Here is a 12,350-nt window from a genome sequence, read left to right on the forward strand (position 1 = left end):
TCTTATTCTACTCCTCTTTCTTACCCCTCTCTAAGTTTTCTGCCTTCAACACTGGCTTTTCCAGTCTCTTTCCTCCCTCCTTTCATACTTTAGTCTCTTCCACTAGGACAAGTATTCTTAACCAAGGGTCTATGGACCCTTGAGGAGTCCATGGATAGATTTCAGGAGTCCATGAATTTGAATGGGAAAAAAAATTACATCTTCTTTTTCAATAACCTCTAACTAAAATTTAGCATTTTTTTCAATTGTTTAAAAACACGATTCTGAGAAGGGGTCCATTGGTTTTATTAGACCACCACATAAAGAAAGGTTAAGAATCTCTGATCCAGACTGTGCTGGCCTGAACCCTTTATATGACTCAAACACAAAAGTTCTCCTATGGTACCTGATTCTTGGGGTCTCCCTGAAGCTGTAGGTGCTAGGGTAGAGGAAAGGGGAAAGGGAAGGCTAAAAGGGGCTAAGAAGGAAGAGGTTAGGGGGATGGTTTGAGTAAGGAAGAGGCAGGCTACCAGATGGAGAAACAGGAAGAAAGGGGGTAGAGGGGAGAGGAAAATACAAAAGAGATTGAGAAAGGAATAGATTGAGAAGGCATAGGGGAAGTCTGAGAAAGGGGACAGAAAAGATACTATTAAAGAGGGGCTCGAAGGCCCAGTGGGAAAGGTGGGTCTCCTGGGGCTGGCTAGTTCTGATGACCCATAAATCCTATGTGTATTTTGGGGGAAGGCGCAGCACATTCCCACAGTATTCCCATTATATGGTGACCTTCCTTAGCTTTTTTGCCTCAAGCCCACCCCTCTCCCCCATCTCCCTGGCATTCTTCATGCTGTGGATGCTATTCCCATGTTTTCCCATCTCTTCCCAGAAATTTCGGGCTGCTCTTTTGGAATGTTGGCAGGCCAAATGCTGCAGCCTGAATCAATGAAGCAGAGAGGCCCCATTCCCCCCGGGAGGGGGTGCACTTCCCTTTCGCCTTCTCCTCCCTAGCCCCTCAGTGCCTGCCCACCAGCTGTTTCTGACCATCTCTCCCTCTTGTTCCACCTTCCTTCTTTTGCTTCTGTTTCTCCTACACACACCAACCCCTCCCCCTACACATACACACTCACTCCCAACCTCTGACCCCCAGCCTACTGGGGCGGCTGGGAGAGAAAGACAAAGGCAGGATTTATTGTTGGGGGTGGGGAAGTGGACTGCAGGAAAGGGTTGGGGGCAGTGACCCCGACTGGGGTTGGGGAAACTGGTCAGGATACTGGGAGACTAGATGCCTCCTACTCCCTTCTAATAGCTCACTCCTTCCTGTCTAATTCCCTCCCTCCCTCTCTTGCTCCTGAAGTCTGGGGGAGCAGGGTGGGGAGAATGACTCAGTGGTGTGTAAGAAGCCAGGCTAGAAAGCCAAAGGTGCTAGAGTGATTTCAGACTGGGGTGGCAGAAATGGAGGGGGAGAGTATTACCATGACAGCCACTGGCTTTCCAAAGCATAGCACCAGTGGAATGTGACAAGGAAGGAGACACTTTTCTCCATCCCCATCCAGGGCTGGGCAAAAGAAATCAGGCTGATACAGCAGTGGGAGAAATAGAAGTTAGTTAGGGGAGGTGTGGGGTGAGGGGCTTCATGCCACAACCAGGAGTGGAGAGCATGAGGGGCTGAAGCAGCAACAGTTTACCCAGAGCCCCTAAAAGCTGAGAAATAGTCCTTCCTGGATACTGGCAAAGGGATAGAATTGGCCTTGTTGGGGCCAAAGCTTAGCCACCTTGAAGCAGCCCACAAAAAACCAGCCCCCCACCCCCACCCCAGACCCTAGGCAAGTGGGAAGGAGCCGCTGGAGTGTCTGTGCCTTTACAGTAAATAGACTGTTGGCCTGAATATTCTCTTGTCAGCAGGCTGGGTGGGGGGCGTAAGGGTGGGAGTGGGAGGGGGACAGAGAGGAGGGAGATGGGTTGGTCTGGGAGTTTCCAAGAAACTGGACTATATATCTCTCTCTGGACGGCTCACGCCTTTTCCGAGCTGGCTCCCAAATCAAACCAGCCTCTAGAGTCCCTCCCACACCCTCCAGAACTCGAGAATGGAAATGTTTCACACACACACACACACACACACACACACACACACACACACACAAAATCACACACCCCTTTTCCCTCCTTCCCAACCCTACCCCCCCCCATTGCTTTTGTGATTGAGCAGACCTGAGGCTCCCTGGCCCCTCTATACACAGTCAGCTTCCTGAAGACTCCTCCCCCTTTCCCTGGCCCTTGACCTTGGGGGCCACACCGTTTTTTCTCTCTAGCCACCATAGTGGAGCTATGGAGAATCTGGGGGCTGAGGGGAAAGGCTGCTTGTGATCCAGCCAAAATGGCCTGAGAAGAAAGGCATTGGGAAACTGAATTCACCAGCCCCCCCACCCCACCCCAGGCTCTTCAGGTTCCTCTTCTCAGAGGAAGAAATTATCCTCACCTCCCTTTTCATCTTGCTGTAGACCTGCTATTAGCCAATTCTCCCTGCAGTTTACTCTCAAACCCTTCTACTGTAAATGTTCCCTTTGCTTGGAGACTGGGAATTTCAATGGATGTAGGGTTGAGTATGGATGAATGTGTGTGTTAGTGGAGAAGGTTGGGAAAAGACAAAGGAAGTTGAGGGGAAGAGGGAGGAGGATAGGAAAGGAGAGGGAGAGGGAGAGGGACACGTGTCTGGTCCCCTCCCCAATCTAGGCAGCAGATTTACAGCCCTGGTTTGCAGTGGGGTGGGGGTGAGCATAAGGAAGACAAATTTGCAGTTCTGCCCTTAGAGTGTCTGGGTACTTAGCTTTAGCTCCCCCATTAGCATCAATCCCCATCTTGCTTCCCATCTATCTTCTGACATCAGCTCCTTCCCTTCCCTGTAGCCCAGGCTCTCTGACCCTAAGTGGCTCTTAAAGGGCCAGCCCAGATCCCAACTCTCATCTTCTATTCCCCTGTAACCCAGTTTTCTTGTGTGTACTGACCTGCCTCAGAGAGCGAGGAGGTTAGGATTAGGGATGAATATGATCATTTTCTGGAACAGTAGCTCTCTTTGTAGGACCTGTCTGAGTAAGATGCCAGACATGGCTGAAAGCACTGGTAGTGGGTCACTCTGGGCTCTTTCTACTCTCTTTGCACCTTTTCTCACCAATCTATCCACCTCCTGCCACCACCATTTGCCCAATCCCAGAAAAAGCCCTATTTGGGTTAGAGGGCTAGATTGAGAGAATCAGGGATACCTGGGCACAGAAACAGAGGTGGGGGTGCGGATGAGATTTGAACTAGGGCTAGAGAAACATAACTTGGCTCTCTGATATACTGGTACCAATGGAAAAACCTTTGTCTTTTTCCATTCTTTCAGTCAGCAGTAGGAGATGATGGGGGGGGGTGTTTCACAAGGCTAGAGGGGGGAGGTAGAGACTTGTAGAAGATACATGCCCTGGGCCCCACATTCCCATCCTCTTTTCCCAGGGACCAGACCATAGGAGGGTGTTGAAGGATAGTGTTTCAAATCTTCCTCTCCATAGGAGACAGCAGAAAAGGCCATGGCTGTGTTTCTAACCTCTTCTCAGCTCCTCAGCAACCACAGCGCCGAGGATAGAAAGAAACTGGAAAGCCTAGGATCTCTGAGTCATCAGCCCCTATCCTATAGACATGCTGAGGGAACATGAAAAGTCTCTAGCTCTACCTTCAATTTTGCTGCTCCAAGAGCTCCCATGTCCCTCTGGGGAATTTCCTGGAATGAAGAGCCCTCATGCCCCACTTCTCTCCCATAGTTCCACAATCCCCACAATGAGCCAAGTCACATCTCTGGCCAGTGGAAGAAGGGGCAAGCAGCTAGGTGAGGAGCCCCTACCAGGGACTCCCACAATGGCCTCCTATTTCTTTCCCTCCAGCACTGCCCACTCCCCCCACCCCACACACACATTCAACATACAGCTATTATCTTAGAGGTCTCTCTTTCTTAGTCAAACTCCCTGAAAAGGCCATCTGCTCCAAGTACATCCACTTTCTCTCCTTTCACTCTCTTCTAAACCATCTTCGATCTGGCTTCCTACTTTATCACTCAAACTGCTCTTTCCAAATTACCAATGAACTCTTAATTGCCAGATCTGATTGTCTTTTCTCAATCCTCATCATTCTGGGCCTCTTTATAGTATTCAACACTATTGATTACCTTTTCTTTCTGGACAGTCCCTCCTGCCTGGATTTGCATGACACCACTCCCTCCTGGTTCTTCTCCTACCTGTTTAACTGCTCATTCTCAGTCTCCTTTGTTAGATCATTCCTGATATGTGTGAGTATACCCCAAGACTCTATCTCAGGCCCTTTTTTCTTCTCTTTGAACACCTGGTGACATCATCATTATGATCCTCTTTATGCAGATAACTCTAGTCCCACGTTACCTATTGGACATTTCAAAATGGGTGTCCAGGAAGCATCTACAGCTTAACATGTTTAAATTATTTTTTCCCTCCAAAACCCCTCTTCTAAATTTCCCTTTACTGCCAAAGGAATCACCATCTTTCCGGTCACCTACATTCCCAACCTTGAATCAGGGTATCCAACCACAGAATGCCAAATCTTTTCATTTCTAATTCTACAACATCCCTCCAATATAGCCTCTCTTTTCACACAGGTATCACCCTAGGTCAGGCCCTCATCGCCTCTCACTTAGACTATTTATTACAAAAAGGAGGCTATTTTCCTATTTGGCCTCTGGGGTCTCAAGTTTTCATCTCTCTGCCAGGAAGCTGCCAGAGTGATTTTCCTAAAGTGCGGATCTGACCACATCACCCTGCTCTTCTGTAACTCCGGTGGTTCCTGTTACCACTAAGATCAGATAGAAAATTCCTCTGTTTGGTCTTTAAAGATGATGCCCCACCTCGCACCTCTCTGCCTTTGTACCAGCTGTCCCTCACATTTGGAGTGATTTCCTCCTCACTTCTATGTCTTGGGAATCCTGTAAAACTCCAGCATTTCCTGACCTCTCCAGCTGCCAAACGCCTCCCTTCCCAAGCTACCTTTTATTCATTTGGTATCCATTCTGTATGCTTTCATCTATGTACGTGTTGTTTGCCCTATTTCCTACCAGCTCCTTGTGGGTGAGCACTGTTCAAACTTCGAATTCCTAACTCTTAGTATTGGGGTGAATAAGAAATGCTTGTTGATTGCTAGAACCCAAACATTCCCAAATCCTGAAGACTAAACTTGAAGTCATAAATGTGACTGAGAAGGGATCGGAACAGAGGAATACCGGGGTATGGTGCTAAGACCCCTTGGCCCTCACCAGGTCTCCTGGTGTCAAGGGGTGCGGAAAAACCCACTAGGTGTCTTTGGGAGGGAAGGAGGAGGGAAATTGTTTGGGGGTAGGGAAATTCTCCTCCCCAGTGCTTTTCCTTTAGGGTCTGACATCTTCATATCAAGCTGCTTTCCAAACCTAACCAATTCCATCTTTGCGTCTCTCTCTTTTCTTGTCTCCCCTGCTACTCCCTCCTATTTCTGTCTGGGGTATATCTGACTCTTGTTACCCAGGGTGGAGGGTGTGTGTATGGAGAACAACAGAGCTGAACAAGAAAGTCCCAGTCTCCCAGTCTATGTCTAGGCGGGTAATTAATTCCTCAGCCCTCTAAATCCCTTTTCTCTTCCTCATCAGTTCCCGTAATCTCATCCTTCCCCAAGCTAGCTCTCTTCATTCTCCCCATCTTTCCTCCTTGGTTCCCTTGCCTCTTCTCTTTAACTTCCCCATATTTCCTTTCTAACCTCAGAATCCCTATTTTTCCTTTTCACTTCCCTCATCTTTTTCCTTCAGGCCGCCTTTACCCTTCCTATCTCTGCCTTCTAGCCCCCACCTCTGTATTCCCCCCATCTTGCTTCCTAAGTCCTTCCATCTTTCTCCCTGAGAGAGAGGAGGAGGGAGCTGAGGAGGGGGGTTGTGTTTGAAGAGGGAGGGAGAGGAAAGAGGAGCGAGGCGGGAGAAGGGAGGGGGGAGGGGAAGAAAGGAGGAGCATCCTCTCTCCAGCCCCCCTCCCTTCACCCCCCACTCCCCCATCCCCCAGCCATAGGACCATAAATCAGAGCCTGGGAAGCTTAGCCAATGGCAGAACAACTCGTAAATCGGCCTGTCAGGCTCAACCAATGGGGCAGGGCGCTAAATCAGGCTCTGTCAGAGCTTAGCCAATGGCAGCCCCTGAAATGACCATAAATCTGCCAGAGAGAGACAGAGAAAGAGAGAGAGAAAAAGCAGCAGAGAGAGGGGAAGAGGGTAGAAGGGAGGGGGAGAGAGAAGAGGGAGGGGGAGGGAAAGGAGGGGAGAGAGAGAGAGAGAGAGAGAGAGAGAGAGAGAGAGAGAGAGAGAGAGAGAGAGAGAGAGAGAGAGATGCAGAGACTAACAGAGAGAAACATACATATGCTGAGAAGAAAAGGAAAGTGAGACAAGGCAGGAGAAGGAATCTGATGAAAAGACACAGAACTGCAGCCCAAATAAGAAACAGAGACAAAGAAGTATTAACATGCACCTCACAAAAAAAACCTTGTGCCATGCTCCCAACACAGAAACACACATGCACGCAGAAGCGCTCGGAACTTAATGAATTCATCCATTATCCATCATGCTTACACTTGGGCATACATGCATACATTCACTGCCATCCATATTTTCACTCTGATCACATAGGCTGCAGCCATTTGAAGCTCAGAAGGGTGCTGCTGCTTCCTAGGCACCCTCTTCCGGAGTTTACATGAGTCCTTTCATCCTCTTACCCAAGAAGGGGTGGAAGGGCTATTGTAACCCGTTTAATTTACTTTCTTACCCCGTATTGGTTTCAAATTCTCCCTGCCAACTGAGATATCTTTTCTGGAGTCTAACCCCAAAGCCTATTGCTGCAATGGAAGATCATGTTCTCTTGTTTCTACCGATTACCTCTGTGGAGACTTTATAATTATCCTGCCCATCTTTCTCTTCTCTCCCCCCTTCCCTTTTCCTCTTCCTTTTCTCACATCTTTTCCAAGAGTGAAGATTCTACTGTGTTTATGAGTAATTTATTTTGAGAAGGGGGAAATATAGAAGATTAGATTGGGAGGTCACATCCTTGAGTCCCCTGAATTTCCTATATGTGATACTGTCCATGTGTTTGGGGGCAGGGGTGGGGGTGGAGAAAAGAAAACAGGAAGATCTGTGTCTGTCTCCATTTCCCCCTGAACTGGCTTCTCTCTATGAGTTCAAGTCTTCTTAACCCTGGGGGGCCTTGGCAGTGTTTAAAAGAGGTAGATCTCAGTGTCTAACTTTGCTTTGATTATAGGAATCACCCTTCTTCATCAGTTCCTCCATGGCTCAGAATGGGAAACTTCTCCCTCCAGTCTTTGGGAGATAGGAAAAGAACTGAGGAAGGTGATAGAACTTCTGAGCAGATGCCCACCCCCACCCCCACCCCCATAGGTGGGAAAATGTGAAACCAGCATCATCTAGTGGCCACATGTGGTCCATGGACACACTACCTTCCCACTTCCCTCTTCCCAGCATGGGGAGGCCCTGGTCCCCTGTATGGACTCCCCTGGCCCCTCAGGTTCCTTCCCTGTCGTCCCAACTGTTCCTTTTTCACAAGGCAGGATGATGACTGCAGCTGATGGGGGTGGGGTAAACAGCAATGTGAAGGCCAGAGTAAGGGCTGTAAGCTAGGCATTCTAGCTTCTAACCCTAACATGCCTACTCCCAATATCTGTACCCAGTCATTTCTTGATCAGTTTCCTAGTCAAAGACAGAACTTAGACATTCTACCCTCAAGTGATGTACTACTCAAAGGTGTCTCTGAATAGGTTGTGACTAGGACCAGTGACACTAGAGCTCCTGCATTTCCGGGATGTGTCCATTTATCCAAAGAAGCTGAGGGACCTTAGGAGAAAAGGAGTTAGGGCTACAAGGTGGGGCATTCTGGAAATTTTAACCAAAAAACTTGCAACTACATGCAAATGGATATGCAAAATGGCTTTAATTAGTCTTTGAAATCTTCCAGCTATGAATCCTGGTTATCTTTCCCTTACCCTCCTAAGATTATAGGATTTTAGAACAGGAAGGGACCTTAGAGATTATATAAATGAAAGGTAAAGTGATGGTCTCAGGGTCAAGCCTAAAATTCAGGCTTCCTAACATTCAGCCCAACTTGAGCCCCAGCCCTGGTTCCTCTTTGTCAGGACCCAAATTAGAGAGACAAATATCACCAAGCCTGTTTATTAATAGTAATGCTAACACAAGGGTAGAGGATGGGGAAGCTAAAGAGATGGGCACAGAAGAGACCCAATCCATGATGATGTCCACATGTCCTGCTGGTGCCCATGGCCATGATGCCCCCACTTCGTTGGTAGTGTAGGTGGGACCCATTTCCTGCCGGTGCCTAAAGTGTTACCGGAGTCTTCGGAAACTCTGGGGTCCCCGTCTCAGGATGCACCCATATGCCTCACGGAACTGACGGTTCATGGCTGCATAAAGTACAGGGTTGATGCAACCATTGAGCCAGGTAAGATTGGCAGCAAGCATGTGCAGGATTCGTGGGGCCTGAACCCGAGCATCAAATATATTAAGAAGCAGAAAAGGGATATAACTGAGGGAGAAAAAGAGGAACACCACAAAACACATCCGAGTCACCTTCCCAAACTCCGATGGGCCATCCTGGGCCTTCTTAGTTGCTTTAGCAGGTGGCATGCGGGTAGCCACCCCTTGGCTGCTCTTTTCTGCCCTAGATACTCTGTTGTTTTCCTGGCTTCCTGTTTTAGATGAGTCATTCTCCAAGGTGTGGGTTGTTGCAGTACTGCCTGGCTCAGATGATGTCCCCTCACTGGCCACCCCTGATGCCAGACCACTGTCCAGCTCTTGAAAGTGTCCAGGTAGGGCTTCTCCAACTCCAGCAACATTTCCAGTTCGGAAGCTGGCCTGGCGAAGTTTGTACTGGTCCAGTGCCCGGGCTGCCCGCCTCACTTGACGGTGAATGAGGCAATAGAAGATGCCAACAGAACTGAGCCCAAGCACAAAGTAGATGCCCATTAGGATGGTGGTGTAAGGACGACCCCGGATTCTATCAAAGCTACATGTACAGACGACAGGCACCAGGATGTAGATGGGCCAGAGTGGGGCAAAGCTCACCACACCCACCACCCATGTACTGACCAATGCCAGTGCCACCCTCTTGGCTGTGAAGATCCGGGGGAAGAGGGTAGGGTGGGCTATGAGAAGGTATCTGCCAAAGGCAATGAGGCAGAGGGTAAGGATGGAGACAGAGTTGGTGGCAAAGAGCAGGAGACCAAAGATCCGGCAAAAGATAGCCCCAGTACGCCAACGAAGATAGAGGTAGGAGTCCACAGAGAATGGTTGAAGAAGAGCACAGTAGATGAGGTCGGCCAAAGTGAGGTTGGCAATGAGAAGGTTGAAATGGGTACGGAGCTTGGGCTGGACACCCAGGATTATCAAGGTAAGCAGGTTGCCAACAGTGCCAGTCACTGCCACCACCACACCCCAGCTCACAGCAACATAGCGATAGCCCACTACTGATGGGTGGTAGCAAGAAAAGTTGGCATCATCAGAGGTGTTCAACATAGTTGAGAGTCCAGAGGGTCAGAACCGGGTATCTGCAGAAGGGAGAAAAGATCAGAAGTTGGAGGCACAGGCTCTCATCTTGTGTAAATCCCCTTTTTGCAGTTCAGTGACATTACTCACCCAAATTTTATCCAAATTTTACAACTCAAAAATTCCCTCACACCTCTTCCTAGGCCTTTTCACCTTTCTTCTCCCTTCCTAATCCCTCCCACAATCCTTAACCTTCTCATTATCTTCCCAAGGACTCTCTTTATCTTCAAAGACTGTCAAATTAACTTGTTGAACTTCCAATGCTTTCTTCTTCCCTCCCTCAATACTGCATCCAATGGAATGGGGGTCAGGATGCCCTCTAACCACTTCCCTGGTTCTGTCAGAACCTCCAGTGCCTCAGTGAACCCAGGTCTGTCCCTCCTTGGGAAATAAAACATAAAATAGAAAGGATATGTAGATCTTCCCTGGTTGGCTCCCGTACCCCAGTATACTTCCCCTTTTTACAATAATATAATGCAAAGCCAACTTACCTAACTTATAGGCAACTGGTGGTTGACAACAGTGAGCGATGTCTAGTCTTCAGCATCTGAGATGGATTTTATACCCAGAAAGTATCTAAAAAGTCCAAAGTTGCCAAATTCTCTGGTCACATCCTTCTTCCTCTTCACCCATCTCTGGCCTCTTTTCTCTATTCCGGTATGGCTGATGAAGTGCTGGCTGGCTCCTCTGTTGAAATACCTCTACCCACTTCCTTGCTCCAGACCCCTCCAATTCTTGTCTGTTCCCTTCTTAGAAACCAGATTCTTCATTTCCTCAATCTCCATCTTCTCCCCCCACTCCAACCTCATGAAGCAGGACTCCTAAGTTCAATCACATCTCAAAGTGGCAGAGGCCATCTTGTCTCACCTATACCTGTGTGGGAGGCCCCTCTATATCTCCTCTCCCAACATATGGTCATCTTCTAGAAGACCTCTAGAAAAGGGAGCTCACTAGGTGTCTTTCCAACATCAGATGGCCCTACCCCACCCCATTTTATATATGAGGAAAGAGAGGTCCAGAGAAGTGAATTACTCAAGGTCACAGAGGTAATAGGTGGCAGAGTCAAGATTTAAGACCAAAATGATGGCTGCTTGGTGGCATAGTGGGTAGAGTGCCAAGCCTGGCCTCAGACATTTACTAGTTGGGTGACTTTGGACAAGTCACGTAACCCTGTTTTCTTTAGCTTCTTCATGTATAAAATGAACTGGAGAAGGAAATGGAAATCTCTTCCATTAGTTTTGCCAAGAAAATCTCAAGCGGGTCATGAAGGGTCAGACACAACTGAAAAATGACTGAACTGATGCCTCCAAATCCAGGTCTTTTCCCATTATCCAGAGATATTATCATAAGTTCCTCTCCTGAGGAAGTGTTGACTTCCATTTCCCTAAGGCCAGGAGGCAGCTGAAGTTTCTTTTTGTTTTTTTGGTTAGGCGATGGGGTTAAGTGATTTGCCCAGGGTCACACAGCTAGTAAGTATTATGTGTCTGAGGTGGGATTTGAACGCAGGTCCTCCTGAATCCAGGGCTGGTGCTCTATCCACTGCACCACCTAGCTGCCTCCTGAGGTATCTTTTCTAGTAATCCCTCCTGTCCTAGTAAGGGAGACCAGGTAAGATGGTAAACTGAGACAAGATTCAGGCGTCCGGGATCTCTCTCTGCAATCAGCCAGCATTTATTAAACATTCAGCAGTGTGCTCTATACTTCCACAGAAGTGCAAGTTCCGAGCCAAGTGTCCAGAAATGTCCTCTACCCCCACTGCCCTCACTTCAGCCTTACTTTGAAGTGTCCCACCATCTCTCCCCAGGATATTTCCAAACATTTGCCCTCTGCTTCAATGGCATTTCTCCAGCCCCTGACTTTCTCTCCTCCAGTATTCTCTGTCCTTTCTTTCCTCTCTCCATCCCCACCCCAAAGCTCTCCAGCCCTTGTCCTTCCTTCTCCCTTCAGCTGCTTCCTATCTTTCTCCAATGTCCTATTTCTCATTGAGACTAAGGCATGAGTAAAGGAGCATTTGTGGGGTTCTGAGTTAAGCTCTCTGTTTCCAATCTCCCTTCTCAGTGTTTAGGTCAGGGGTTCCCAATCTATGGTTGGAGTATCCCAAAGGGGCGTCAAGAAGCTTATCAAAAGGGCTCAGGGAATATTTAGTAACTCACTATTGTCTTACTGGAATTAATCTTTTCATTTTACTTGTGTGCATATGCATGGTAGATTCTAAAACGTATTCCTTTCATATTGAATAGAGGATATGGGAAGATTACTGAAAGCCAGGATGTAGACAAAAATGTTGGGGAATCCTTAGCAGTGGTCCTCAAAGTGTGATCCTTGGACCCTTTCAGGGAGTCCTAGAGGTTAAAAACTTTTTATAATGATGCTAAGGTTATTAAAATATTCATCCCTTTTCTAACTACATATCTGTGTGATTTTCTTCATATATTACAACCAAAATAACACATTGCAACTGATTGATTGCAGGAGCAAATATGAGGAGCTAATCCAACTGTCTTCTAGAAAGCCAGTCATTAAAGAAATTTGCAAAAATATTTTTAAAACAATGCCGCTCCTCCCAGTAATTTTTTTGTTTTAGAAAATATAGTTATTCTTCATAAAAATGTTAACATGTAATGAATTTATTATTGCTCATTTTTAATGACAATAAATATTTTAAATTACCAGTCTTCATTTCTAATACAGAAAATATCGATAGATGTAACCCACATAAATAAAAGCTCTTTTGGGGTCC

General features: G+C 47.5%; 1 protein-coding gene across 1 annotated transcript; it reads right to left on the reverse strand.

Annotated features, from left to right (window-relative positions):
* Window positions 1-8,207: 8,207 nt before the first annotated feature.
* On the reverse strand, window positions 8,208-10,260 carry GPR84 (G protein-coupled receptor 84). The gene is made up of 2 exons (XM_020966247.2): window positions 10,102-10,260; window positions 8,208-9,612 (listed from the first exon to the last, which is right to left on the reverse strand). Exon 2 carries the CDS (start codon window positions 9,578-9,580, stop codon window positions 8,393-8,395), a length of 1,188 nt encoding a protein of 395 aa, XP_020821906.1. The 5' UTR covers window positions 9,581-9,612; window positions 10,102-10,260; the 3' UTR covers window positions 8,208-8,392.
* Window positions 10,261-12,350: the final 2,090 nt, after the last annotated feature.

This window comes from Phascolarctos cinereus, unplaced genomic scaffold (genome assembly GCF_003287225.1).
Source record: "Phascolarctos cinereus isolate Bilbo 61053 unplaced genomic scaffold, phaCin_HiC Scaffold_1;HRSCAF=81, whole genome shotgun sequence".
Taxonomy (NCBI): domain Eukaryota; kingdom Metazoa; phylum Chordata; class Mammalia; order Diprotodontia; family Phascolarctidae; genus Phascolarctos; species Phascolarctos cinereus.